This window comes from Engystomops pustulosus, chromosome 4 (assembly GCF_040894005.1).
Source record: "Engystomops pustulosus chromosome 4, aEngPut4.maternal, whole genome shotgun sequence".
In the NCBI taxonomy this organism is placed as follows: Eukaryota; Metazoa; Chordata; class Amphibia; order Anura; family Leptodactylidae; genus Engystomops; species Engystomops pustulosus.
Window position 1 is genome coordinate 185,309,703 of NC_092414.1, and position 27,977 is coordinate 185,337,679.

Below are 27,977 nucleotides of genomic sequence, written 5' to 3' on the forward strand. Positions count from 1 at the left end.
ATGAAGTGTCCTTCCATATTGCGCTTTGGTTTCAGCACCAAGATAAGCGCCAGAACCGAGACGTGGATCGCAGCACCAGAAATGCGCCACAGGGCTACACAGTTGGGTACATTTACTTACAGGGTCACTGTAAGTGCATTGTCCGAGTATAATGCTGCGATCGGCGATTCACTATGATCATGCACCAGAAATCATGAATGTGTCGCTTCCCCGCTCAGGTCCTACAGAGTTCACCATCTTTTTTGTGATGCACTTTTAACATAGGGCGTGCGACACAAGCTAAAGTTAAATACGGCGCTCAGTCCGAATCAGTCAGACTGTCCGACGGCACACCCCCTAATTTGTGTCACATGGAAGCCAGCGCAGCTGCGACACCGGAAGGGTCACGTGCACCACTATCCCAGCGCACACACATGTTAAATACCTGTGCAAGACGTTTTAGCTCCGAAAAAGGTGCAAAGTCCGACAAAAGTGCAGCACTGCAACCCTTATTAAAGGTTGATTTATTTTTGGTCTTAGGTCTTTTTCTACTGTATTTGTGCAAAACATTTTTTAACTTCCAAAAACTCGACAAGGGCAAAGCTCCCCTGCACAATAACTTTTGTTTTGGAGTACTATGAACTCCAGACCTCTTTTAGAACCAACTGTATCCATACCTCGCAACCGTCCCGGATCCAGCAGGACTGACCTGGTTGCGGTATGGCCGGTGACATTAAGGCCCCTTCCATACCTGCGTTGCAGATCACGTCAGAGTCTGATCCGGGTGCCATCAGGGTTTGGTCAGTGAAAAACGCACATTTTGCAGAAAGTGCGCGTGAAATGGACTCAGGAATGAGCTTTATCTTTTCTATGGCAATTGATGCGTGAAAAACGCATTGCACTTGCAAGTGTCTCAGAGTATGATGCGTTTTTGATGCATCTCCATAGACTTGTTTGGTGCGTTTTTCACGCGCATGTGTGCGTGAAAAAAAATGCAAGTCTGAAAAGACCCATTGGTTACAATGGGTCAGAGTGCAATGCAAGCTCTGCGCGTCAAAAGCAAGCGCAGAAAATGCGCGTGTAAAAAGGCAAGTGTGGAAGGGGCCTAATTGTCTTGGCGTCCTTCCGTATACACTGTATACATACTTCCATATGTAGTGTCAGTGCTCCTGCAGTAGCATATGTTTCTTCAGTGTGTAGGTTCCTTAGTAGCATGGACTGTATATATTATTTCTATACTATATACATGTGCTGAAGGCACTGAAATTTATAATATCAAAGCTAAAAGCCCTAACGAGTATAGTAGTAAATAATAAAACATGATAAAACTATAGAGGAAGTGTTACTGATAATACACAGGGCATCCACAGCTTATCCCAGGGAATTCCTGATACATTATAGTGACTTTTAGGATTATAATCTGTCTTCCTCCTGCAGGCACTAAGCTTCTGTGTGCAGTGAACCCTCCTGGTTAAGCGTCTATAACTCCCAGCCACTCTCATGGCCTCATCCCTAGTGTCAGTACTCCGCAGTCTCCGTCGCTCGCTAGGCGCAGGCATTGTGTCGGGCAGCTCCTCTCTGCGTCTTGTCGGGGTCCTGACAGAAGGACAACAAAGATGGCGGCGCCCATAGGCAGGTGGTTGAGCTGCGTAGCGCATCTCGGAGGGCGGTAGGTGATATTTAGTGAAGGTCATTGTATAGATGATGTGTATATGTATATAGGGATCTCTCTACTTCTAATATTGTGGTGTAAGAACCGGGCGTGTGTTCGGTGCTCTGCGTCTAGTGTGAATAACCGCACAGCGGACGGGCGGTTTCCTGGATGTGTTTTGAGAAACAACATGTTCACGATGCCACTGTCATGTCACTTAGCTTTCCCCGGTCACTGACGGACTCGTCTTCCTAATGAATCCTCAGGACGAGGAAGAACACGGGGGTATGTCCTCATACACAGGATACCTGTCAGGCTGTGTTCTCACTACCGTTCAAAGCTCCGTTTGTTACCTCCAATAAAATAAAGAAAAGAATGTAGGTATAACGTTTTATTTGAAAATCTAATTGACCTCAATGTAAATTTTATGCCATCTGTTATGTTCTATTTATGCAGGGATCTGTTATCCATGTGGTTTTTTGAGGCTGCAGTACTTTTTCCTTCGTTTGAAAAAGCTTATGGATAATGGATATCTGTCTAAAATGAACATAACAGAGCTTGGAGCGGAGACTTGAACAGTAGTGTGAACTTAGCCTAGGTTGTTTTGATAAGTCGGACCCTCTACAACAGTGATGGCGAACCTTTTAGCGGCTGAGTGCCCAAAAAGACACCCCAAACCCCCCTTATTTATTGCGAGGGGCCAACCAAAAATTAAAGCAGTAACTTACTGCTCCATGTTCTTCAACAATCATATTGGCCTCCTGAGGACAGCAATACAGTAGAAAGATGGAAAATTTGCATAATTTTAGCTTCTTTCCAGTGTCCCTCTGTAGACCTGTAGGGGCCAGCAGGAGGGCCTCCAATGATAATTCGGCCCTGTCTATTCATTCGCCCTCTTCCTATAGTCCCAAGTAGCAAAGTAAGTATCAAAATATGAGTGAAAGCTGCATCTTTTAAGTTGCTTGGAACTACAGGAAGATTCTTTGAGATCTGTCTGGTGTGCGGGGGTGATGGCCCGGGTGCCCACAGAAAGGGCTCTGAGTGCCGCCTCTGGCACCCGTGCCATAGGTTCGCCACCACTGCTCTACAAGAATCGGGATTACACGTAGCGTCATCTTGGAATTCCAACAAATGTAACTGCCCCCCAGGATGAGATTGTGCTCCTGCGCTCCATTTATTTCGAGATTACTGGGCTCCCTTCAGGTAGATAGACGCACATGAATGAGTGGTCTTCACCCCATTTTGTGACAACCCCTAACATGTATAGTACATACATAAAGCCAAAGGTTAAATTGCGTTTTTTATCTGTTTTCTATTCACCCCACAAAACTAACTAGATGCAGTCTGCTGGTTGGGCACAAGATAATTGTTCTTACAGGAAATCTACCATTAAATATCCATCATGATAGAGCAGGGACACTTACTCATAGATCCATTCACTGTGACTGTGGAAATCTTCTTATATTTGTTATCCATGGCCTCCTTCCTTCTAAAGTCAATCAGGGAGCAGAGGGGGAAACAGACTCCGCATCTGCAGAACAGAGGGGCTATGGTAACACCCCAAAGAGCCCTTCAGGCTTAATTTTAAAAGCTTATTTAAGATGGAAGGAGGCCATGGATAACAAATATAAGAAGATTACCACAGTCACGGTGCCTGGATCTATGAGTAAGTGTCACTGGTTTATCATGATGGATTTCCTTTAAGTCATTTTTTTATTTTTGTCCCTTTAACAAGTGCAGAACTCGTTGAAGATGCCACATTCACATGTTTAGAAATACAATTCAACCGTTGAGGGGATACTTTTTGGAAAATAATTCATATACACGGAGTTCCCCTTCACTATACCAGGGAATATCCATTCAACCAATAAGTTTGCAGTTCAGTACACATCTCCTTAAGGTTTTCAGTTATTGTGAAACCAGAAGTGGCAGAACACACAGAACAGTTGCAGGTCTTTCCAGGGACTACACAGAGGAAGACTACTTACACACGGATCCCACGGACTGCACAGGACAGGGATCCTTCCATCACACAGAAATATGATGTACGGACTCCAAACTGAAGCACAAGCACTGTAACAGTTAAAACAGTACCAGCTTTGCATTTCGGCCCGCCAGACAGGGAGTCCTTGCATCATATCTGTGTGATGGAAGGACCCCCTGTTCTTTGCAGCTAACCTTCCTTTGTAGAGTTGCTGCAAAGGCTTTCACCACTTCTGATTTTTGGCTCACAAAAACTGTGTGGCTAAGTGACAGAAGGCAGTTTCTTAAGACTCCAAGACATTGTTAGGCCCAGTTCTCATCTCTGGCAGGTCTTCAGTTATTCCCTTCAAAGTGGCTAAAGCTTTTGTTGCTGAAATTTCCATGAATGTTCTGCATGTGAAATAATTACATTTCAGCAGTTTTCTGCCTCGTTTACTGGCGGCTGTTACCAGTTGAGATCAGTCTTTGCCATATAGAAAATTAAATATACTTCATATTGTTAATTCTGTAGCTCTCCTCAAGAAACCATCCTTTTTCTTGAAGATAAGTGAATAATTCTGCAATGTAGTGATTGGCGCAATGTGGACTAATAACAAAGATGATATTTGGTTTACTATCCCTTTAAATCCCTATCCATCATAAATCATTTATACTTTATACTATATTGTATTTCTCTTGTCATATTTTCTGACTTTTTATATAACTGTGTCTGATTAATAACCTTTTCTCATATACTTTAGATTTTATCGTCATACAAGGACTTCGTGTTATTCTACAGCTTCCCAGACACTTTATCCATTTGCGGCAAGAAAAACCCAGCCATCACTGAAAGTTATCCAGAATCCAGGTATGTTATATGTGTTAAAGGGAATCTCCCAGCAGTGCCTGATATTGTTCCTGCAGTGCTATTAGAAGCAGCAGGACTGCAATCAGTATGGGGATTGTTGCTGGACATTATGTGCTGTGGTGCACTGATGTGAGATTCACAGCTCCTCCTCTCTGCTCTGTGTTTCTTCTGCAGAAGACTTCTGGTTGGACATTACAGAACAGGGAGCAGTTTGAATGTAGAGATTTAAGCACACAGCAGTTTGTAGGATACTTCCCTATCCAGCTACAATCTTGGAATATAAATGCATTTTCACAGTCCTTTTGCTACTAACAACACACACACATAGGTCTGGTTACACATATCTCCAGGGCCAATTTTTTTTTTTTTACTTTATCCAGGTGTTTAGTGAATGACAACTTGTTCATTATGCCAGTTCCGAAATGAAAAGTTCTTTGGAGGAGCCAATACTTCCATAGACTGATTGATGGCTATATTTTGGGTAGACTCAGTATCACATTTCACTGGTCATGCTCTGTGTCACTAACATATCAGCTATCTGAAGCTACTGCATCAATATGCACAGTGCCATATATTTGGTAGTGGTGGTGCCTGAAATTACAGAACACTTGCATTCACATTAGTGGCATCAAGCCACAGATAGCTGTAATATTTGTCATAACCATGGGTGAAAGTAGAACAGTGTGTCTGGAAAATACCTTGGACATATAAGCATCACCAGTTTCTTACAGATAGTCACGGGAAACATCTTTAATGTTCGATAGCATGAAGATAATAACTTGATTGTTGGCTGTTCATACAGAGCAAATCCCTGTAATCAACTTATCATTGGGGAACCTTACTAACAAAAAGAGGTTATACAAAGCATACAAGCATTCAGACTGGTAAAGGGAACCTCTAACCAGATTTTACCCTATTAAACTACTAGCCTCCTCAGGTTTTGTATAAAAAAATGTCCTTTTTTGAATTCCCTCTTTTATGTGACATCTCAACCGTTTACCTAATTAAAAAAAAAACTTCCCTAAAACAAGCAGAGAAGAGTCTTATTGTGCCTTAGATGAGTTTAGAGGCTGCATGGTGAGTGTCACTTCATATTCTTATAGTACATAGAAACATGTTTTATGTGTTATATTAAAGAAATGAATTTCAGCTTACAGATCGCATCAGGCTTGTGTTTCTGTGTTCTACAGAACTGGAACTTTTTCTTTAACTATTTTTTAATTATCTGTATTTCTGGCAGCCTCTAAATTTGACTTATATACTCGAGTATAAGCCTAGTTTTTCAGCACAAAAAATGAGCTGAAAACCCAAACTCGGCTTATACTCAAGTAAAAAAAAATATAACACAGCTCCCCTTTCTGGCTTCCCCCGCTGCTGGCTATATACTGGAGGATATGGGCTGGCAGGCTATATACTAAGGGGCAGGGGCTGGCTATATACTATGGGGCAGGATCCGGTAGGCTATATACTGGGGAGGCTGTGACCAATGCATTTCCCACCCTCGGCTTATACTCGAGTCAATAGGTTTTCCCAGTTTTTAGTGGTAAAATTAGGGGCCTTGGCTTATACTTGGGTCGGCTTATACTCGAGTATATACGGTATCTCAGGCAAATATGGCTCTTCTCTGCTCATTTTCACATGACTTTTCGAGAGATTTTGTTTCATAAGTAAATGGGTGAGATTTCACATAAGAGGGAATTCTAGAAAGGACATTTCATCCCCTACCTGAGGGGTTTAGTGGTTAAATTGGGAAATATCATGTTCTGGTGCCGCAGTGTTGTATAAAGAGGATTCATGGGCTGATTCACTGTGGGTCGCCATGGGCATTTAAATGCTAGCAGCATGTGGGTGCTGCCATCTTGAGCCAGATCGCAACCCCCTTCCCCTTATTAACAGATAACTTCATACACATATTTTGCATCACTGTGTCCCAAAATGCCCAATCTATCATAAAAGAAACGGTTATTCCTGGTGATGAACTCTGTAGCAGAATATAGTCCCCAAAACAAACAAAACTTAAATAAAAAGTGATCAAAATGTTAGCAATAAAATCTTACACATTTCCGTACACTGAAGTATGAAAAAGTTATTGATCTCTCATTTTTGGCAAAGTGAAGAATTTTATTTTTTTGTACAAAACATTTTACATATTTTATATCTACTAAAATATAATAACCTGTATAAAAGTGGTATCTCTCTGATCGTACTAAGCCAAAGGTTAAAGGGGAGTTGTCATTTGGAGCGCATGAAGAAAGATGGAAAAACGGGGCCAAAAGGAAATTCTTTTTCCACTGCATTTGAAATTTCTTCCCAGTACACGGCACGGAATATTAAATACCATCACTAGGAAGTACAATTTGTTACACAGAAAACAACCCCTCACACAGCTCTGTACACAGAAAAATTAAATAAAAAATTATCCTATTTTTCAATGCCCACTCTCAAAAATTCATGTGTTTTTAAGGGGTTAAATAATCTCTGAAGACTTGTTCTTTGGACAACCCTTTTGTACATGTGTTACCCGCCGTCTACAGGATATTGAATAACGCGTACAAATCGCCAGCATGATTTCCTATTGAATGGAGCAGTTGGTGGACTCCATTCATTCTCTATAGCCAAGTGCTGCATTCAGCCATCTCCTCCAGTCCCACAGTGAAGGGAATGAGAGGACACGTGCTCAGCCCACCATTCCATTCCTGTCTGTAATTCAGGGCTCAGGGATAGCAGGGTGACTGGCTTGTGCACACTGCAATGGCAGCCATATTGAATGCATCTTGAAAACCTTTCTTTCAAATGACCAATTATATTGATGATGCTAAACGGACACATGACAGAACAAATCCATGTAATCCATCTGTCTTCTCTATAGCTGCACTGCACAAATAGATTTGACCCTCTCGTGGTAATGGAGCTTTTGGTGTTTGTATAGGAGGAAACTGCTGTTGAATGTTCTGATCCCATCTGTTCTGTTCCTTATTCTAGCGCGATGTATGTTCATCCAGACACAGGATACCCCAAATCCCAACAGCGTCAAGTTCATACCGGGAAGAGCAGTGCTGGAAGCAAGGACCATGGACTTCCCCAACCCTGCTGCCGCATTCTGCTCTCCTTTAGCCAGGTAATAGACATTCGGAAACACTCCCAAGCAAAAGGTGTATGTCCCCTGTGTAATCCCGGATGTGACTGCTACAGCCAACTACTCGCTCTGTAGTCTCGCACTGTACATCCGTTGCAGTGATCGGCTGAAGAAGTCATGTCGAAGCATGCAGCGTAGAGGCGCGATATTGAAGAGCTGAGTGGTGAATGATTTTATATTTTTAATGATTCATCGATCACTTAACCTTAGAGAAGGGGATCAATATGTTATCAGCAAGAGGCTGACACTACAGCTGTTAGAAGCAGCTTCTACTTCCAAGGCTTGTGGAGTTGTGTCGATTGGTCATATGACCTGTTGCAGCTTAGTCCCATTCATGTGAATAGGGCTGACCTGATAAAGGAACACTCCAGTCTCAGATGATTCCTTGAATTATACTTTTTGCAGGACCTGAAGGGAGGAGCAGTACTTGGTCTAGGAATGCAATGGAAATGTCCTGCTCCTCCCTTCCGGCCCTGCACCATGTATTATTTAATGAGCTTTGGAGAATTTCTTTAATAATGTAATTCCATTTAATAGACTACAGTTTTTCTGTAGACCCCCAGCAATTTGATGTTGTTCAAGTAAATCTAACCTTAGGCTAGCAAATAAAAAATTCAAACGCCCCTTTAAAAGGGTTGTCTCGTCATCAATTATTTCTTTTCAATACGGATGTTGGGTGGGCTGTACAAACAAGGTCATATTTTCCTCCATGTGTTGGTCAGGGCCACCATTGTGCCTCGCATTGCAGCCTCTGCCTGTGGCCTATGTAACACAGAGGTGAATCTGGAGCGTGTGTCTGCTATGGTTGTGACGTCACCACTGTGACTCTGTATACAGAGACCAGTGGTGGTGACAGCAGACACAACTTTTAGATTTTTTAGATACATATTACGTAATAAAATATTCTTTAAAGTTTCATTACATTGTGATTTATTTATTTGCAGACATCTCTTCAGAGTTGAAGGTGTTAAAAGTGTTTTCCTGGGCCCTGATTTCATTACTGTTACAAAGGTGAGGTCAGTTCTGGGGTGGAGGGATGCAGAAGGGATGTATGAATTATTGGCAATGATATATTGTACTGATCTCATTTACAGGATAGTGAAGAGGTGGACTGGAACCTGATGAAGCCTGATATCTATGCCACCATCATGGACTTCTTTTCTTCAGGCCTCCCTGTTATAACAGATGATGCCCCTCGTAGTGAGACTGGTAGGAATGATTACGTTTTTATATGCACCTCCATTCATCTATATGCTCTAAGATTTATAAATATGCTCTAAGATATGTCATGTTATACTAGTCTACTAGGGAGAGGAGGGATGATCCAACAAATGCCATGCGCTGCCATAGCCAATAGTAGTGTTTTGGTTGCTACTAGAGATGACCGGACTTGATGTTCAGGTTTGGCCACCTAACCGGGATGTATTATCGGATTGGCAACCAAACAGCCGATCCGACAAGTGAACATCGCTGGCTACTAGCCATGGCTATGATTGGCCAGGGAAACTCCCCCCTGGCATCTGTTATTGATGGCTTATCCTAAGGTAACACCATCATGACTCCCAGATAACCCCTTCAGAGCTCTGAACTCTTCATGTACTCTGTTGTGAAACCATCTTCAGTTATTGACTTTGGCTTTAAATACCAAGAAAGAGAAGAATATTGTTCTCTGGAAGTCACTTCTCTCTTATCTACGTTGTAGTCAGTGAAAGTGAATGGTAACACAGAGCGTGCACAGGATTTCATACACGCTCCGCACCTTGCCTCATACCTTGTTTACCTGTATAAGCAGTTTATGAGGAATCCTAAGTATGTTTGTCTAACTCTTACCTGTGTTTCCTCCTATAGCTGCCTCGGAGGATGACGACGAGGTTGTGGCTATGATCAAAGAGCTTCTGGATACCAGAATAAGGTAACTAGCCCAATGGCTGTTATAGTGGTCCAGGCTGCTGTTACTGGTAACGTTTATCACACGCATGGAGATTTATCTTAGGCTGCATTCACGCAAACGTATGCCCACTGGGCCGTGACCCCCATAACCCCTTCTCTCTCCATAGAAATGCACGGCGTACAGGCCGTACACATGCGGAATGATAGGACATGTCCTGTCTTTTCCCTTTGTACAGAGGGGTAATTTGCTGCACGTGTACAGCACCATATCGCTTCGTATGGCTATTGACGTCTATGGGGGACGTATGTACGACCAAAAGCTTGCGGCTGTTCATATGTCCCCCATATGGTCATGTGAATGTAGCCTTACTCCAGTGTATTAGGAATTACAAAAAACATCGAATGAGCTCCTAAGTGTTTCCTCTGAAAGAAGGGAACTGTCTGTGTTTTTCCTAATCTCAGGAAGTAAGAGTTCTCCTTATGGAGAGTTTGCCTATTAATTAAGGCCACCTTATCGGTGTGTGGAGACTTAAAGCCATTGATGCTCCACTAGGGAATTCTGGGAAATATGCAAAAATATTTTCCAAGGTGGGAAATGGAAAACAATGTCTCCTTTAGCTACCGTAAGAAGGCAGCCCCCTTAACACCAAACATGACTAATCTGTCATACATGCTAGCCATCCACTGGACCTGTGTCTGCAATGTTCAACACTTCCAAGACCATGACATAGAAAAATAGTGCAAGTGCTTTTCAGGTCGCAGTGTTTTATCATTTTACAAAACATGTGGAATGATGAAGAGTAGACCATTACTAATAAAACCGCCCACTTAACTCCTAAATCCATAAAGAGGAGTAATAAAAATAATGGTCACTAAATTTACTGAATTCTTTTCCACAAAGCCATATATCAATCTGATCAGCTCCTCCTGCTCTATAACATGATGCATGCTGATAGGACACTGTATAATCTGCACGGCTCCTCCTGCTCTATAACATGCTGCCTGCAGATAGGACACTATGTACAATCTGCTCAGCTCCTTTTGCTCGATAACATGCTGCATACAGATAGAACACTGTGTATAATCTGCTCGGCTCCATCTGCTCTATAATATGCTGCCTGCAGATAGAATACTGAATTAGTTACTTTTCTGAGAAACTAATAAATAACATTTACAAACAATAGAAGGAATGTTCTTCCTGCTAATTATCTACAAATCTTTATGTTCTGCTTAATATAATCGTGGAAGGTGAAAAATTCATTCCTGAATTCCTGTTTCCTGCATGTCAATACATTTCTTAAGAAATTCACAAATGCATAAGAATGTTGATTGAAAGTAATGATACATGAGGATGAGTAGAAGGCCTAGTAATTGTGTGTTGTCCTATATCGTAGTGAGAGTGACGGATACACTCCACTTCCAGCAGAACTGGTTCCTCCTATTGAGTCATAGGTGTACAACATATTAGTTTACATGTCATTCCCCTGCCTTGTGCCTTGTCATTTTGAGGTTTTGGTATCTGTGATGTCATAATCTGGGTGACATGAGCTCTGGAATTGCTGGCACTACAGATTCCAGCATAATGGCTGAGGAGGGGTCATTAGGTTAGGTCACGGCACACTAAGCACTGAGGATTCCCAGTAAAGGGTGTAGAAGAACTGGTTTGTCAATGAAGTATGTATCTGCATAGAATAAATACACATGAAATATCTGCTGCACCTTCTCATAGCTCGGGCGCAGAACACTCCCTTCTTTTGGGCATCCTGCCATTCTCTTTAATTTAGTGCCAATCAAGGCACCCATTCATACAAATGAGAACCGTCCAAATAAAATACAATTGGACGGATTTTGGCAGTAAGTTTTTTTAAAACTGCGGGATAAGTAGGAGTGAAGGTGTACCGTTATTATTAAAGGATATCTACCATCCAAATCCATCATGGTCAACCAGGAACACTAACTAATAGATCCAGGCACCGTGACTGTGGTCATCTTCCTATATTTGTTATCTTTGGCCTCCTTCATTCTAAAAATCAACTTTTAAGATTATGCTAATGAGGCTGAAGGGCTAGTCCATCTGTGATCTTGCTTTACAGGCTGTTACACAGTATCACCGTCCCCCCTGCTCCTTCAGCACATGGGAAGTGAGAGCTTTGTGCTCTATTCTCAGTCTGTAAAGCCACATCACACAGGGGTTAGGGTAGCATAATTGTTAGAATGGTAGAATAAAATGTTGATTTTGGAAGGAAGGAGATAACGAATATAAGAAGATTACCACAGTCCTGGTGCCTGGATCTATGAATAAGTGTCCCTGGTTTATCATGCTTGAGTTTGATGATAGATTTCCTTTAAAGGACATCTACCATCAGCATCAAGAATTCAAAATCAAGAACAGTTACATAGTAGTGTGTGCTCCCTCTGGCAGGGTCCGCTCTTACTTTACCTTATGCACGTGTTTTCTCAGAAAAAGGCTTTACTAACCATGCAAATGAGCCTAAGTGGCTCCAGGCTCCATCGATGTTCTAGAACCCTCAGGCTCATTTGCATCATTATAAGCTTAAAAAAGAGTAGATCCTCCCAGAGGGGACCACACACCAGCTGCTCGTAGTATAGTGGATATTGGTAAAATTTGTAGTTTTTAGTCAAATTCTATTGTGCCCGCCAGAAGGCAACACCTATTATGTGTGGGATTTCTCCACAACATTGGGTCCCTTTCACACTACCATATATGGTGGCCGTTTGCTACGTACGAATGGCAGCTAGCATACAGCCGCCATAGAAGGGCATTGTGCATGGCACAGTACAGAGCACACACGAACCACATTGTGCTGTCATCAGGAAAAGGATAGATACGTACGGGCCGGCAGCACGCCTCACTATGGAGAGGTTAGGGGTGAGGAGCACTCACTACACCACCTCTCCACCTGTCAGTATAAAGCCTCCCCTTCCCACTTTTTAATAAAAAAAAATAAAGTGAAAAAGTGCAATGCAAAAAATCAGGGAAAAGTCACTGTGTACAGCTGTTTGCCAAAAAATTTGTGTTATAAACACAGAATTCCCACCAATGAGTGAATTATTTGATGCAGGTTCTTCTGATTTATCCATCTCTTTAGGCCAACGGTTCAAGAAGACGGTGGTGATGTACTGTACAGAGGCTTTCAGGATGGAATCGTTCAGCTGAAGCTCCAGGGGTCTTGCACCAGCTGCCCCAGCTCCATCATCACACTGAAGAGCGGCATCCAGAACATGCTGCAGTTCTATATCCCGGAGGTGGAGGGCGTAGAGCAGGTGTGTTATTAACTCTGTCACAATCCATTGCACATATTTTTTAAGTGGCTTTTTAGCTTCTGGGGTTTCCATTCCAGCTAGAAAAGAAAAACAAGCACTTGATTTGGGGTCCCAGGGGTCGGATCTTAACTGATGAGACCAGGGATTAGGTCAGCAGTCACATGTAGAATAAAGTGATGGCAGCATTTCTGGGGCTGAGGGAAGGGGTGTCTCAGGTTTTATTTCCAGTGTAAATTTTACCCCTCACACCAGAAATACCTGCTGGTAAAGGGTTAAAAGTCTTCTCCATATCGTCTAAAATCATCTGACACTCTACTGTACAGCCTTTTTTTTTTTTTTTTATGTGCAAATGCCTAGAGATGAGTCAACTTCTGAAGAGAGGAGTCAGTTTTTCTCCAGACTGCCAGTGAACCATTCCCTCTTTTTATTGATCAGGTTTGAAGAGACCCTGAGCTGTCAGACAGGAAAGCCTCTCCCTATACATACGAGAATGCTGTCCCTCTCACTGTATGGTGAATTAGCAGTGAGCATTGTGTGGGATCTTCTCACCATTTCACTCACCCTGCAATGGGCGGGGCCAAGTGGAGACTGGTGGGATCATATGGGAGTTGGACGAGGCCAACATAGAAAAAAGGCAGAAAAAGTTTGGGGAACAATTTTACTGGTGGGAGGCAGATTTAACTTGAGACGCCTGCGCTGCACAATGGGGTAGGCTTATTCTAGCTGTTTTTGATGACTGGTTCCCTTTAAAGGACATCTACCATCAAATTCCCTGATGGCAGATGATTTATACTGACGTCCCGCCCCCCTTTGCGGTTATGTGATTTTAGTGTAAATAGGAACGGCTGCAAAGGGGGACAGGGAGGTGATGTGTGTATAAATCATCTACCTTCAGGGAATCTTAGCCATTGCTTCTGCAGAAATATACACAACTGTCCAATACACCTGAGTTGTACAGCCAGCTCTCCCCTTACATTAAATGCACATTATTGATTTTCTTGTTGCACACAGTATGAATTGCTTATACGAGATTCCATTGGAAGAACACACAACCTCATTCTTGGTATATAATGAACTATGGAGCCAACTCCACCTAATAATGGAGCTAATGTGAACAGTGACAGTAAAGTGTATGTTAATGAAGGTATCGAAAACGCATGCACACGCTGAAGAATAAATTGGCGTGGCCGTGTAACCATCGTGCACATGCTCGTATCTATATTGATTGAAATATAAATTGCAGAATTGTGGTGAATATTTAAGACAAATTTCTGCTAAGTCTGTAGAATTGTGCAGGTTCCCTTTCACAGCAGAGAAATAGAAGACCTTCATGTAACCACATCATACAGCTCTTACGCTGTAAATCGCTTGATCTAGTGATCTTGTGACTTCGCTACAGATGACTCATCATTCACATTAGAATGTGTTTTTAGGTAGCCATGATTAACATAGGTTTTAAATTAGAAAAAATTCTATACTGTGTTATTCACCTACCCAAATTATCTTTGGAAAGCCTCCACCCATCACTAAATCCCCAAGTATTTGTTAACCCTCCTATGTCCTCAGTTCTTTATTATAACTATTCTCCTCTCATTGGATAGCACACTACATGAGAATACTAGATTAGACTACAAATGGTTGTTAGTGCAGCTCTCGGACTGTCCTTTAGAGGGCAGGGTTGTCGCTACATCTGACTAGACAGTTTTTCAGTCCCAGTGAATAACATTTCTGACTGTGTATAAAATTCTAATTATTAAAGGAGTTTTCCAGCCACAAAGGGAGGGTCATGCCCCTTTTGAGATAGCAGAAAATACAGGAGGAAGTGGCAAATTCTTGATGTGATGAGGTTGGCATTACAGATAGAGCGACTTCAGGGATCGAGGTACAAAGGTGGAAAAGCTTTAATTAGTGAGCAAATCCTATATTAAAGTGTAGTCATTGAATAGCCCTTATGGCACAATACCTGTAACTACTAATATTGTAGGGAGTCACTGAAGTAGTAAATAGGAAATAAAATGTAACTTTTAATAAAAATTGTTAAATTCATACCCCAAATTATACTGCTGCATAAGTGTGAGAACGGGATTAAATATCAAAACGCAAAATAAAGACTAGATCATCCAGGGTAATGACTTGAGAATGCATATAATAATAATAATAATAATAATAATAATAATGCATCAGCTACATTTTAAATAAATAAATAAATAACACACAGTTATTTGTGTAGTATATCCTTGGATTAGAGAGGATAAAAACGCTCCTGATTTAACACCCATGGCTGATGCATCACTTGTGCAAGGTAAAAACTGTGCCTGAATGGAGTAAAAGATGTGTAACACAACATACCGGCCTCTATTTCACTGCAGAGGATACCTGAATGTGAGCACATTTTGCTTTATATTTGGGACATTGAAGCATCTTAAAGAGCAGATTAACCTTGAAAGTTATTATTTTATAATTCAGAAATGAGTAGAGCAGGTGATATAAATAAACTTTGTAATAACATGAGTAAAGCAGCTTCTCTGTATTTTTTTTCTCTGCTTCTTTTTCCTGTAGTGAGCAGTATCTGAAAGCCTTCTGAGCTCTATCCACCTTTTGACAGATAAGGAGAGTGATGATCAGCTCTTTCCATATCCATAGAACATTTCCCTGGTTATTCAGCTCTCTGATGAGAAGAATATCCTGGGAATGTGTAAAGTCACTAGAAACTTTATCAGCTACTCATTATCTCTTAGCTGTCAGTGGATACAGGAAGGAAGCTGCTTTACATAATCTGTTTAAATAAAGAAGAAAGGTAGAGAATAATATTTCTTTAATAAATAGTATTACAAAGTTTACTGTTATCATCTACACTACAGATTACTGCAATTTTGTCAAAAGTTAAGTTGCTTTGTACAGCTGTAAAAGGGTTGGAATTCCAATATGGATACATAAAACTACCGAAACCTCAAGTTATTGCAGACCAACAGCTATAAGAAGGAAAGGAGTAGTGTATAAAGCTGGAGACAAAGTGTCTAATTGCCAAGTAGAGTATAAGATGTTCAAAAATAGGCTTCAACATTGTAAAAAGGTTAACCATTAATTAGCTGCAGACAAGTTCTTTACATCCGGGTTTGCGCTAAAATTAAAACGCCACAAAGGTAAAGTCTTGTAATACTGGAAATCACAGAATTGAGTGAAATACTGCCGAAATGCAAACGGTGAAAAAACGGTAAACTGTGTGTGGTATATGTACTGAAAATGAGTATCACAAACATTATCCACACTCACATATCTTGGCTTTGGTAAGGTTATTATTGGTTCTTTGTGGTTTGTCTCACTTGCTGGTAGCCCCCTTTGTGGATCCTGAGCACTGACCTTCTAGATGATGGATGCAGGGCTGTCGAGTCCATAAGCCAAACCTATGATTCCTCAATTTCCCTAATTTTGCCTCCAACTCCCACATACATGGGGCATGTTTAAGTAATACATTTACAGTAATAACAAGGGTTTTTATTACTATTATACAATAACCAAGTTATTTAGTTAGAACATAAAACATATTTTTTGGAATACAACCATAGAACTATAATAAATTGTAATTATGCAAAACAAAAATGTACTGAATAATATTTGTTTAGTGAGTCTATGAATTTGTTCGTACAAACAGACTTGTGTTTATCTATGAAGGAGTATCTGATGGAGACAATACTGACCTAAATATTTTAAAGAGGACCTGTCACCCAAAAAAAGGCACTAGGAGCCGCTTAATAAAGTAAGCGGCTCTTAGTGCTACAACAGTCCCAGCAGTGTTACACTACTAGCATTATTGGAAACCTCCACACACTGCCGCACTGTACAATGGGAACGCCAGACCGTGGTCAAAGTGGGAGGGGCCTAGGTCCCCAAAGTGGGAGGGGCGCTCCAAGGCAGAAGCAGCGTCTCGGATGGCCCCATCCTATTGTACAGCAATTCCTGAACAGGAGGTTTCCGATAACGCTAGCAGTGTAACACTGCTGCATCTGTTGTAGCACTAGGAGCCGCTTACTTTAGTAATCAGCTTCTAGTGCCTTTTTATGGGTGACAGGTCCTCTTTAAAATATTTAGGTCAGACTTTTGTATATGAAGGAGGATCTGATGGAGACAATACTGTTTGTACGAACAAATTCATAGACTCACTAAACAAATATTATTCAGTACATTTTTGTTTTGTTTTGCATAATTAAAATTTATTATAGTTCTAGTTCTATGGTTGTATTCCAATAAATGTTTTACATTCTAACTAAATAACTTGGTCATTGTATAATAGTGATAAAAACCCTTGTTTTTTTAGGGAAATTGAGGAATCGTAGGTTTGGTTTATCGACTTGACAACCCTGCATCCATCATCTGGAAGATCAATGCTCAGGATCCACAAAGGGGGCTACCAGCAAGTGAGACAAACCACAAAGAACCAATAATAACCTTACCATAGCAAAGGTATGCGAGTGTGGATAATGTTTGTGATACTCATTATCCTGATACTCATTTTGTGATACTAGAGAACAGCCTCTCTACACTGATTTGGGTTGGTGGTAATGCAGTAACCACATAGGCAACATTTCTAACAATTTCTGGATATGGAGGAATTGCCTGTTGAACGATTGAACTTTCAATATCAGGTTTTTCTCTGGTAAGAGCTCACAAAACGTTTCGCATCATATCACTGGCCAGTCTAGCAGTGCTAGATAACATGAAGGCTTCTATAACTATAGTAATCTTTAATCCTCCCGCAGCACTCCCACCCCCACCCCACTACTTTCTGCTTGATGTAATCTCACTGCAGCACAGGAAGTTTCGGCACACAGTGGGATGGGGAGGTGCTCTCGACACTGTAACAACCTGTGAAGCCAAAATAGAGAGGGGCTCTAGTAAGAGTCTCCAGAGCCCTTCAGTCTCATTAGCACCTGGACCTATGAGTAAGTGTCTCTGGTTTATCCAGGCTTGGTTTTGATGGTGGATTTACTTTAATATCTTGGTCCTGATAGTGTGTCTGAACTGGGGCTCTATTTTAGGAGGATCTGAGGAGGATCTGCTGGAAATAAGACATTTACACGTCTTGTAGTTTGTGCATTGCAGACATAAAGATGTCATGAATAGGTATGTGTGGGATTACTATGTGTAGTTGGATTGCATGGAGACGCACATACCATGCAAGGTGGATCTCAGATGTGATGTGACAGGGCCTGGGCACAGCAGGAAAGCACTTTAGGACCCTCATTTACTTGGTATTTATGACATATACTGTTGAATGCAACAACTTATTTTTATTTCTTTAGGTGACTGATGATGACGATGAAGTTGCTGGACAAGAACCTGCTTCTTCTTGAACCCGAAAATAGCCGAAACCATGACCCTTTATGACATTGCTGATGTGACCATTTTGGGTCTCTCTAACAAGTGGCCAATCATAGTCCATGTTTTATGTGAGCTCAGTAAATGAAACCCGGCCTTCCTTAGATGCTGTGGGTAACTATGCTTCAAGGCCAAAATAGTCCGAATTTGACAAAAAAAAAAAACAATTTGGGGAGAATTATCATAAGTGTCTGAGAGCAGAACTGTTCTAGTTGCCCATGGCAACCAATCAGAGATCAGCTTTCATTTCATGACAGCTTTTTATTAGATGAAAGGTGATCTCTGATTGGTTTTCATGGGCAACTAGAATAGTTTTAGCTCAGACACTTCTGATAAATCTCCCCCAATGTCTTAGTATTTTTTTGTTCTTAATTTTAATGTGAAAACAGCCAAACGCACAGAAATGTATCTTTATGTATGTTATTGGGTTTTCTTCAGTGTGTGCACCTAGTAATGTTATTGCTGAATTATTTATCAGTTAAATAAAGTATAATGTCCACCAACATTTTGTAAAATCATAAAAGATTTCCTTATTCGGTTTAGCGGTCTGAAATACAGGCAGAAAATGATTGACTGATATCTACAGGATATAATATAGATGGTGCGGGGACCTCCACTCATTGGTGTAATGTAATAGGATGTATATAGGGCCCATTCTAATCTGTTACCACTATAGTATTTGTTGGAGAATGGTGGGTTTCAGAGGCCGCTTTGGGGGAGGGGGGCAAGGGGTTTGTCAGATCAACAATGGTGACATCTGTATATATGAGCCATTTCTAACCTATAAATAAGGATATATCTTAAATACTGCTTTATAAGGGTTTTCTTGTGGCATTTAAAAGATGTCGATGATCGGTTGCAATAAAACTCAGTTATATTGTAATGCAAACGCTTAACCCCTTACCAACATGTGACATAATACTACGTCACATGCCGGGTGCGGGTGCATGGAGAGGGCTCACGGGCTGAGCCCTTTCCATAGCCGGTAAGTCTTTGCTGCATATTGCAGCAAAGACTTACTGGTAACACTAGCAATTAGTGCCAGCACCGATCGCGGGTGTTTTCCCGTCGATTGCCACCGGCGGCTCCAAAAAGATGGTGGCGCATGGGCCATCTTGCCAAGGTTAGTCACTCACCGTGACATCATCGGTGACCAGCATTCCGTTGCTATGACAGCCTCGGGTCTTCTTCAGCACATTGTAATGAATGAGGAGGAAAATCCCCATACTGTAGTATGGCAGTATATGATAGCGATCAGACAGGGAGTCTGAAAAATAGTAAAAATTAAAAAAATAGTTAAAATAAAAAATGTATGATAAAAATTCAAATCATCCCCTTTCCCTAGAACTGATGTAATAAACAGTAAAAATCATAAACACATTAGGTATCGACACATCCGAAAATGCGCGATCTATCAAAATATAACCGTTTTTCACTGTGTTTAACACCGTAACGGGAAATGGTGCCCAAAGTTGAAAATGGCCATTTAAAAAAAATTCTATAAAAAGTGATCCATAGGTCGTACAGTCCCAAATAAGATGACATCAAAAGTCGCAAAAAACTACACCTCCCAAAGCTCTGTCTACCAAAGTATAAAAAAAAGTTACTAGCGGCATAATCCCAAAATAAATTTTTGTACAGGAGGCTTTAATTGTTGTAAATGTATGAAAACATTATAAAACCTATATAAATGTGTTATCCCTGTGATCACACCGACCCAAAGAATAAAGTAGACCTGTCATTTAGGGCACACAGTGAAAACTGTAAAATCCAAGCCCAAAAGAATACGGCACAAATGCGTTTTTTCACCAATTTCACTGCATTTAGAATTTTTTTTTCCCGCTTCCCAGTACACGGCATAGAAAATTAAATACCATCATTTTGAAGTGTAATTTGTTACGCAGAAAATAAGCCCTCCCACATCTCTGTACATGGGAAAAATAAAAAAGTCATAGATTTTTGAAGGTGAGGAGTGAAAAATGAAAACGCAAAAACGAAAAAGGGCTGCGGAGGGAAGGGGTGAAAGATGGCAGAAAAGCATCATTGCCAGGCATCTGTAATGGGCGTTGTAGCCGGTCTTTAGTGAAAATGAGGTAGTTGGTGACAGGTTTCCTTTAATTGTAAAATTGTATTGCATATAATGATTGCTGGGCAGAGAGCAGCTCTGTCTGTGTAGTAATGACATCTGGGAGAATCCTGTATGGCAGCTCGCAGTCCCTATGACCCTGACAGCTGTAGGCTCTCTGTGTTATGCTGTATGATCCTTTGTATGACAGATACATTATCCCGGGAGGCAATGCAGCTGGGTGAGGGAAGGGAGAATGCTGTGTAACTTCCACTGTAAAGACTATTTGCCTGTATACAAACATATTAAAGTATGGGGAAATAGTAAAATGAGAACCCTAAATTTCTGAGGAGTCAATATTCTAGATCTGTGCAGCTCAAATCCCAAAAGTTTTTTCTGTTCATCTTTTGTGAAATGGAAGATTTGCAACTTGAATACCCTTTTTCATAACTTTCATGTGTACAGACACAGGGAGGATTTATCAGAACGGTCTGACGGCAAAACTGTTCTAGTTGCTCATTGCAACCAATCAGAGCTCATCTTTCATTTTTCAAACTTCTGTGGGAAAACAAAAGCTGGGCTCTGATTGGTTGATCTTAAACACTACTAATAAATCTCCCCCTATTATAGTATATGAATGTATGACATGAATGAAGATTTCATAGTCGGTGGATGGCAGATATGTACAATTCCAGTAGTTTTGGAATTTACAGTATATACAGTACAGCAGAAGGGGATGTGTGCAGGTCCATAACCTTATCATATCCTGTCTAGATATCCTCATTCTGTATGCGTCACCCCTGCAATCGTATGTGGTTACCAAAAAATGTAATTTTTGAGGAGAAAAAAAAATTACTTGAATACAGTATTTTTTGGACTATAAGGCGCACCATCAATAAATGGCTGCTAAAACGTCTAGGTTCATATATAAGGCGCACCATCAATAAATGCCTGTTAAAACGTCTAGGTTCATATATAAGGCGCACCGGATTATAAGGATGAATGACCAGCAGGTGGCAGACCTGTGCACAGCTCAAGGCAGCTGTTGTCTGTAAGTATGGTTCATATATAAGGCGCACCTGATAATAAGGATGAATGACCAGCAGGTGGCAGGCCTGTGCACAGTAAAAGGCAGCTGTTGTCTGTAAGTACTGCTCATATATAAGGTGCACTGGACTATAAGGTGCACCTTTGAGTTCTCTTTGAGAAAATCAAAGTATTTTTTTGTGCGCCTTATAGTCCGAAAAATACGCTACTACTTGAAATTTACTTGCCTGTACTTCAATATAGACTGTACGTTACACTTATATACACTACGCGGTTGTTACTTATGGTGCCTACCAGGAACACAGTTTTAACTCACAAGAAGAATCTTATAATAATTCTTGCTTTGGCTTTTTTTTTTTTTTTAATTTATTAGAGAATGCAGTAAATTTTCTTTGGACATTGCACTTTATTTTAGATGACTTTTAGACACTGTCTAGTCCTTACTATGAGTCAGGCCTGTAAATTCTGTTCGCGAACCCTGCTCTCAATAAGGGTTGGGTCTTCTAAAATCTGCGTCTTCTGCCAGTTCTGCTTGTAGTAGTCACTCCTAGAAATGTCATTTTTTTGTGTTCACTGATGGTTACGTAACATTGAAGGCAGGGCGTTTGTGCACAGTCACGTCTTGACAATGTGACCAGATAGAGTTTACTACGCAAATACATTGATGATGTAAAGCACACAGAACAATATACAGCCAGACAGCTGCGAGGGATCGTCTCTGACACCTCCAAACAACCCCCTGACTAGCAGCATGTGCCTTATCTACAGCCGCCTGCAGATACGTAGACATCAGATCAAATCTCAAAGGGATATAAAATGTCATAAATCTACAGCTATGTCAAAAACGTTGAAAATTTTTTTTATTATGTATTTTTATTTTGTAAATTTTTCCCTGTAAGTTTTTATCTAATAGTTTAACAGTAAAGCGGTGATAATTAAAGGGGTTGTCCACTTTCAGCAAATAATAACCAGGGATATAATGAGCTGTGCACCTGTATGATATCACATAACCAGGGATATAATGAGCCTTGCATCCTTGTAACATCACATGACCAGGGATCTAATGAGCTGTGCATCTGTGTGATATCACATAATCAGGGATCTAATAAGCCGTGCACCTGTGAGACATCACATAACCAGGGATATAATGAGCCATGCACCTGTGTGACATCACATAACCAGAGACATAATGAGCTGTGCACCTGTGTGACATCACATAACCAGGGACATAATGAGCTGTGCACCTGTGTGACATCACATAATCCGGGATCTAATAAGCCGTGCACCTGTGAGACATCACATAACCAGGGATATAATGAGCCATGCACCTGTGTGACATCACATAACCAGGGATATAATGAGCCATGCACCTGTGTGACATCACATGACCAGGGTTATAATGAGCCGTGCACCTGTGTGACATCACATAACCAGGGATATAATAAGCCATGCACCTGTGTGACATCACATGATCAGGGATATAATGAACCGTGCACCTGTGTGACATCACATAACCAGGGATATAGTAAGCCATGCACCTGTGTGACATGACATGACCAGGGATATAATGAACCTTGCACCTGTGTGACATCACATAACCAGGGATATAATGAGCTGTGCACCTGTGTGACATCACATAACCAGGGATATAATGAGCTGTGCACCTATGTGACATCACATAACCATGGATATAATGAGCTGTGCACCTGTGTGACATCACATGACCAGGGATATAATGAACCGTGCACCTGTGTGACATCACATAACCAGGGATATAATGAACTGTGCACCTGTGTGACATCACATAACCAGGGATATAATGAGCTGTGCACCTATGTGACATCACATGACCATGGATATAATGAGCCGTGCATCTGTGTGACATCACATGACCAGGGATCTAATGAACTGTGCACCTGTGTGACATCACATAACCAGGGATATAATGAACTGTGCACCTGTGTGACATCACATAACCAGGGATATAATGAGCTGTGCACCTATGTGACATCACATGACCATGGATATAATGAGCCGTGCACCTGTGTGACATCATATGACCAAGGATATAATGAGCCGTGCATCTGTGTGACATCACATGACCAGGGATCTAATGAGCTGTGCACCTGTGTGACATCACATAACCAGGGATATAATGAGCTGTGCACCTATGTGACATCACATGACCATGGATATAATGAGCCGTGCATCTGTGTGACATCACATGACCAGGGATCTAATGAGATGTGCACTTGTGTGACATCACATAACCAGGGATAGATTTCTATCCACAAAATGAACACTGGAGCATTTTATACAATGACAGCAAGCGGAGATCTAGAAAACTGTGATTGCATTGATATAGAAAGTATATTGGAAACTTGTATAACATTTCCCTACACTATCCATATCAATTATTTGCTGAAGGCAAACAACCCCTTTAAGCCAGTTGGTATGACAGAGTTGCTCCGTGTGATTTTCAAAATTTACCAGATCAAACCTAGAATGACTGTACAGGGCTTCATGTCCGTTCAGTTCGGTAATTCTGGCAAGCCCATGGAGTTAGTTGTTTGGACCCTCGTTCGTGGGACTTTAGGATTAACTTTCTTTTTCTTCTTTTTTTTTCTCAAATACCGACTATTTTGCTCCTACTTTACACCATATTGCTGCTTAGTCAGCTGCTTACTCTACCTACCCTTCACCCCAACCTTCTAATCAGAACATGTTACCATTCCTGCCGTTTTCCGTATAAAATATGGTGGGCTGACAGATGATGGATGGTAGAACGCACCTCCCACTGGTTCTGGATACTGCTTGCACAACCATAACCTTAACCTTTTGATTGTATTCAAACATCCCCTTCAAACATTGTTTTTCCTGTTTGGTTGCATTGCAGCCCGGAATGTAATGATCTTGACAAAATAGTCCAATTGTTACAGTGCAATGAAAATACCCTTGTCTAGACCAACCAGTTAATATAAGTGACATAATTGGTTGAATAAGATTGCCCTGAGTTATAGACAAAATGTAATAAGTATAGGCAAGGAATGGGTTATTTAAAAAAACAAAACTTTGAACAACCACATAAAGAATCATTAAATCCATTATAACAAAAATGCAAGACCAATTCACAGCTTCCACCCATCAAAGACACCAATGATAACATTGAAGGGTAAGACCACTATGAAGCCCCCCCATGGACATGAGATAGATGTCTCTTTCCACTCCCGAATACACATGCGCAATCGGCCCAGACGAAAGTCATGTTTTATAAATAGAGAGACCTGTTCCAGACCCCCTCAGGCTGAGGCTTATCTGCAATGTACAAAAGGATCAGGTAGTTGTATTCCAAGTTGTCTGATTGTCATCTACACTGAGTGCTCTGTATGTGGGGGAGAGGGGTGAGTGGGATTCAAATGGACACATACACACTTGAAGTTCACCAAAATCAGCATATTTGGCAAATTTGTGCCAAATGTGTATGGGGTCTGAGGTTGTATACTCTACATAATGGATCGGCCAGAAAGAAGCTGTTGCAATAATAAAAATATCATTGAATTTTGCATAAGGTGGACTCCTCAATCATATGTAGGAGCCGACTGCCCAAACTGCGAGTCAAAATCCTGTCCGTGTTCGCGGCTTAGCCAATCAACAGACCACGGCTGTTTGCAATAGCGAATATGTGGATGAGATAAGAGTGATGTACAGTAATACAACCCATCTGTCCTGGAGTCATTTTGCATGGAAGAAAGAGACAGGTTAAAGGACCTCTACCACCAGGATGAAAGACTGTATGCAAATGAGCTTGAGGGGCTCCAGGCTCCATTAACACCTATGAAGCCTGGAGCTCCTCTGGCTCATTTGCATATAGTCCTTTAGTCTGGTGGTAGATGCCCTTTAAAGAAGCCAATTCTAAGAGTCCAGTATGGATTGTACATCCTGGGGAAAACCGTGATGTTTTAGTTTTTTCCTCTTCCTTCTATATTTAGCTTTATTACATACAAACACATCCATAAACTGACAAGAATAAGCACAGGTACAGCTCTATAAACACCCATGGTAGGTTTTTATTACATAGACAGCAGAATTTTGTAGAGGAAGAGAAGTGACTTTTATTTATGTGGCGATTTTACATCCCGGCCACTATTATTAGTAACATTATCTCATGTCTCATGAATGGACAGGGCGGAGGACACTGTGAGAGGAACAAATAAGAACAAACTTCAATCCGACACGGAGAAGTTTAGTGTGAATGGCCTCGTAGTACGGAATCACTTCCAGTCTATATAAATGGGAGGAGGTAGAGACCTAATACGGATGAGGGAATTTAGTGTAAAGCTCAGGCAATAATCTGAATGCTTTGTCCCTGATGTAGTAAAGCCTGGCAATGTATCTGCATGAGTTAAAGAGACTTTGCTATTATGGCTACATAGTTTGACGGACACTGAATTAGTTTCACCTGGAGAGACGGATCAAAGGAGCTCAAGTTCTTCCATCACCATAGACAGGGGGCATTCTCTACAGCCAGAGGAGAGGAGGTTCTACCATCACCATAGACAGGGGGCATCCTCTACATCTAGAGGAGAGGTGGTTGTACCATCACCATAGACAGGGGGCATCCTTTACACCTAGAGCAGAGGCAGATCTATCATCACCATAGGCAGGGGGCATCATCTACACCTAGAGGAGAGGTGGTTGTACCATCACCATAGACAGGGGCATCCTCTACACCTAGAGGAGAGGGAGGTTCTACCATCACCATAGACAGGAGGCATCCTCTACACCTTGAGGAGAGATGATCCTACCATCACCATAGACAGGGGGCATCCTCTACACCTAGAGGAGAGGCAGTTCTATCATCACCATAGACAGGGGGCATCCTCTACACCAAAAGGATAGGTGGTTCTACCATCACCATAGACAGGGGGCATCCTCTACACCTAGATGAGAAGCAGTTCTACCATCACCATAGACAGGGGGCATCCTCTACACCTAGAGGAGAGGTGGTTGTACCATCACCATAGGCAGGGGACATCCTCTACACCTAGAGGAGAGGTGGTTCTACCATCACCATAGACAGGGGGCATCCTCTACACCTAGAGGAGAGGAGGTTCTACCATCACCATAGACAGGGAGCATCCTCTACACCTAGAGGAGAGGCGGTTCTACCATCACCATAGACAGGAGGCATCCTCTACACCTAGAGGAGAGGTGGTTGTACCATCACCATAGACAGGGGGCATCCTCTACACCTAGAGGAGAGGTGGTTCTACCATCACCATAGACAGGGAGCATCCTCTACACCTAGAGGAGAAGCAGTTCTACCATCACCATAGACAGGGGGCATTCTCTACACCTAGAGGAGAGGTGGTTCTACCATCACCATAGACAGGGGGCATCCCCTACACCTAGAGGAGAGGCAGTTCTACCATCACCATAGACAGGGGCATCCTCTACACCTAGAGGAGAGGCGGTTCTACCATCACCATAGACAGGGAGCATCCTCTACACCTAGAGGAGAGGAAGTTCTACCATTACCATAGACAGGGTACATCCTCTACACCTAGAGGAGAGGTGGTTCTACCGTCACCATAGACAGGGGGCATCCTCTACACCTAGAGGAGAGGCAGTTCTACCATCACCATAGACAGGGAGCATCCTCTACACCTAGAGGAGAGGAAGTTCTACCATTACCATAGACAGGGTACATCCCCTACACCTAGAGGAGAGGCGGTTCTACCATCACCATAGACAGGGGGCATCCTCTACACCTAGAGGAGAGGCAGTTCTACCATTACCATAGACAGGGTACATCCTCTACACCTAGAGGAGAGGTGGTTGTACCATCACCATAGACAGGAGGCATCCTCTACACCTAGAGGAGAGGTGGTTCTACCATCACCATAGACAGGGGGCATCCTCTACACCTAGAGGAGAGGTGGTTCTACCATCACCATAGACAGGGGCCTCCCCTACACCTAGAGGAGAGGAGGTTCTACCATCACCATAGACAGGGAGCATCCCCTACATCTAGAGGAGAGGAGGTTCTACCATCACCATAGACAGGGAGTATCCTCTACACCTAGAGGAGAGGCGGTTCTACCATCACCATAGACAGGGGCATCCTCTACACCTAGAGGAGAGGTGGTTGTACCATCACCATAGGCAGGGGACATCCTCTACACCTAGAGGAGAGGTTGTTCTACCATTACCATAGACAGGGAGCATTCTCTACACCTAGAGGAGAGGTGGTTCTACCATCACCATAGACAGGGGGCATCCTCTACACCTAGAGGAGAGGAGGTTCTACCATCACCATAGACAGGGAGCATCCTCTACACCTAGAGGAGAGGCGGTTCTATCATCACCATAGGCAGGGGGCATCCTCTACACCTAGAGGAGAGGTGGTTCTACCATCACCATAGACAGGGGGCATCCTCTACACCTAGAGGAGAGGTGGTTCTACCATCACCATAGACAGGGGCATCCACTACACCTAGAGGAGAGGTGGTTGTACCATCACCATAGACAGGGGCATCCTCTACACCTAGAGGAGAGGTGGTTCTACCATCACCATAGACAGGAACATCCTCTACACCTAGAGGAGAGGTGGTTCTATCATCACCATAGACAGGGGGCATCCTCTACACCTAGAGGAGAGGGAGTTCTTTAATCACCATAGACAGGAACATCCTCTACACCTAGAGGAGAGGTGGTT

At 42.0% G+C, this 27,977-nt stretch overlaps 1 protein-coding gene across 1 annotated transcript; it reads left to right on the plus strand.

Moving 5' to 3' along the window:
- Positions 1–1,488: 1,488 nt before the first annotated feature.
- NFU1 (NFU1 iron-sulfur cluster scaffold) lies at positions 1,489–18,652 on the plus strand. The gene is made up of 8 exons (XM_072148874.1): positions 1,489–1,648; positions 4,354–4,460; positions 7,443–7,578; positions 8,541–8,607; positions 8,691–8,805; positions 9,445–9,508; positions 12,597–12,771; positions 18,072–18,652. Exons 1-8 carry the CDS (start codon positions 1,596–1,598, stop codon positions 18,120–18,122), a joined length of 768 nt encoding a protein of 255 aa, XP_072004975.1. The 5' UTR covers positions 1,489–1,595; the 3' UTR covers positions 18,123–18,652.
- Positions 18,653–27,977: the final 9,325 nt, after the last annotated feature.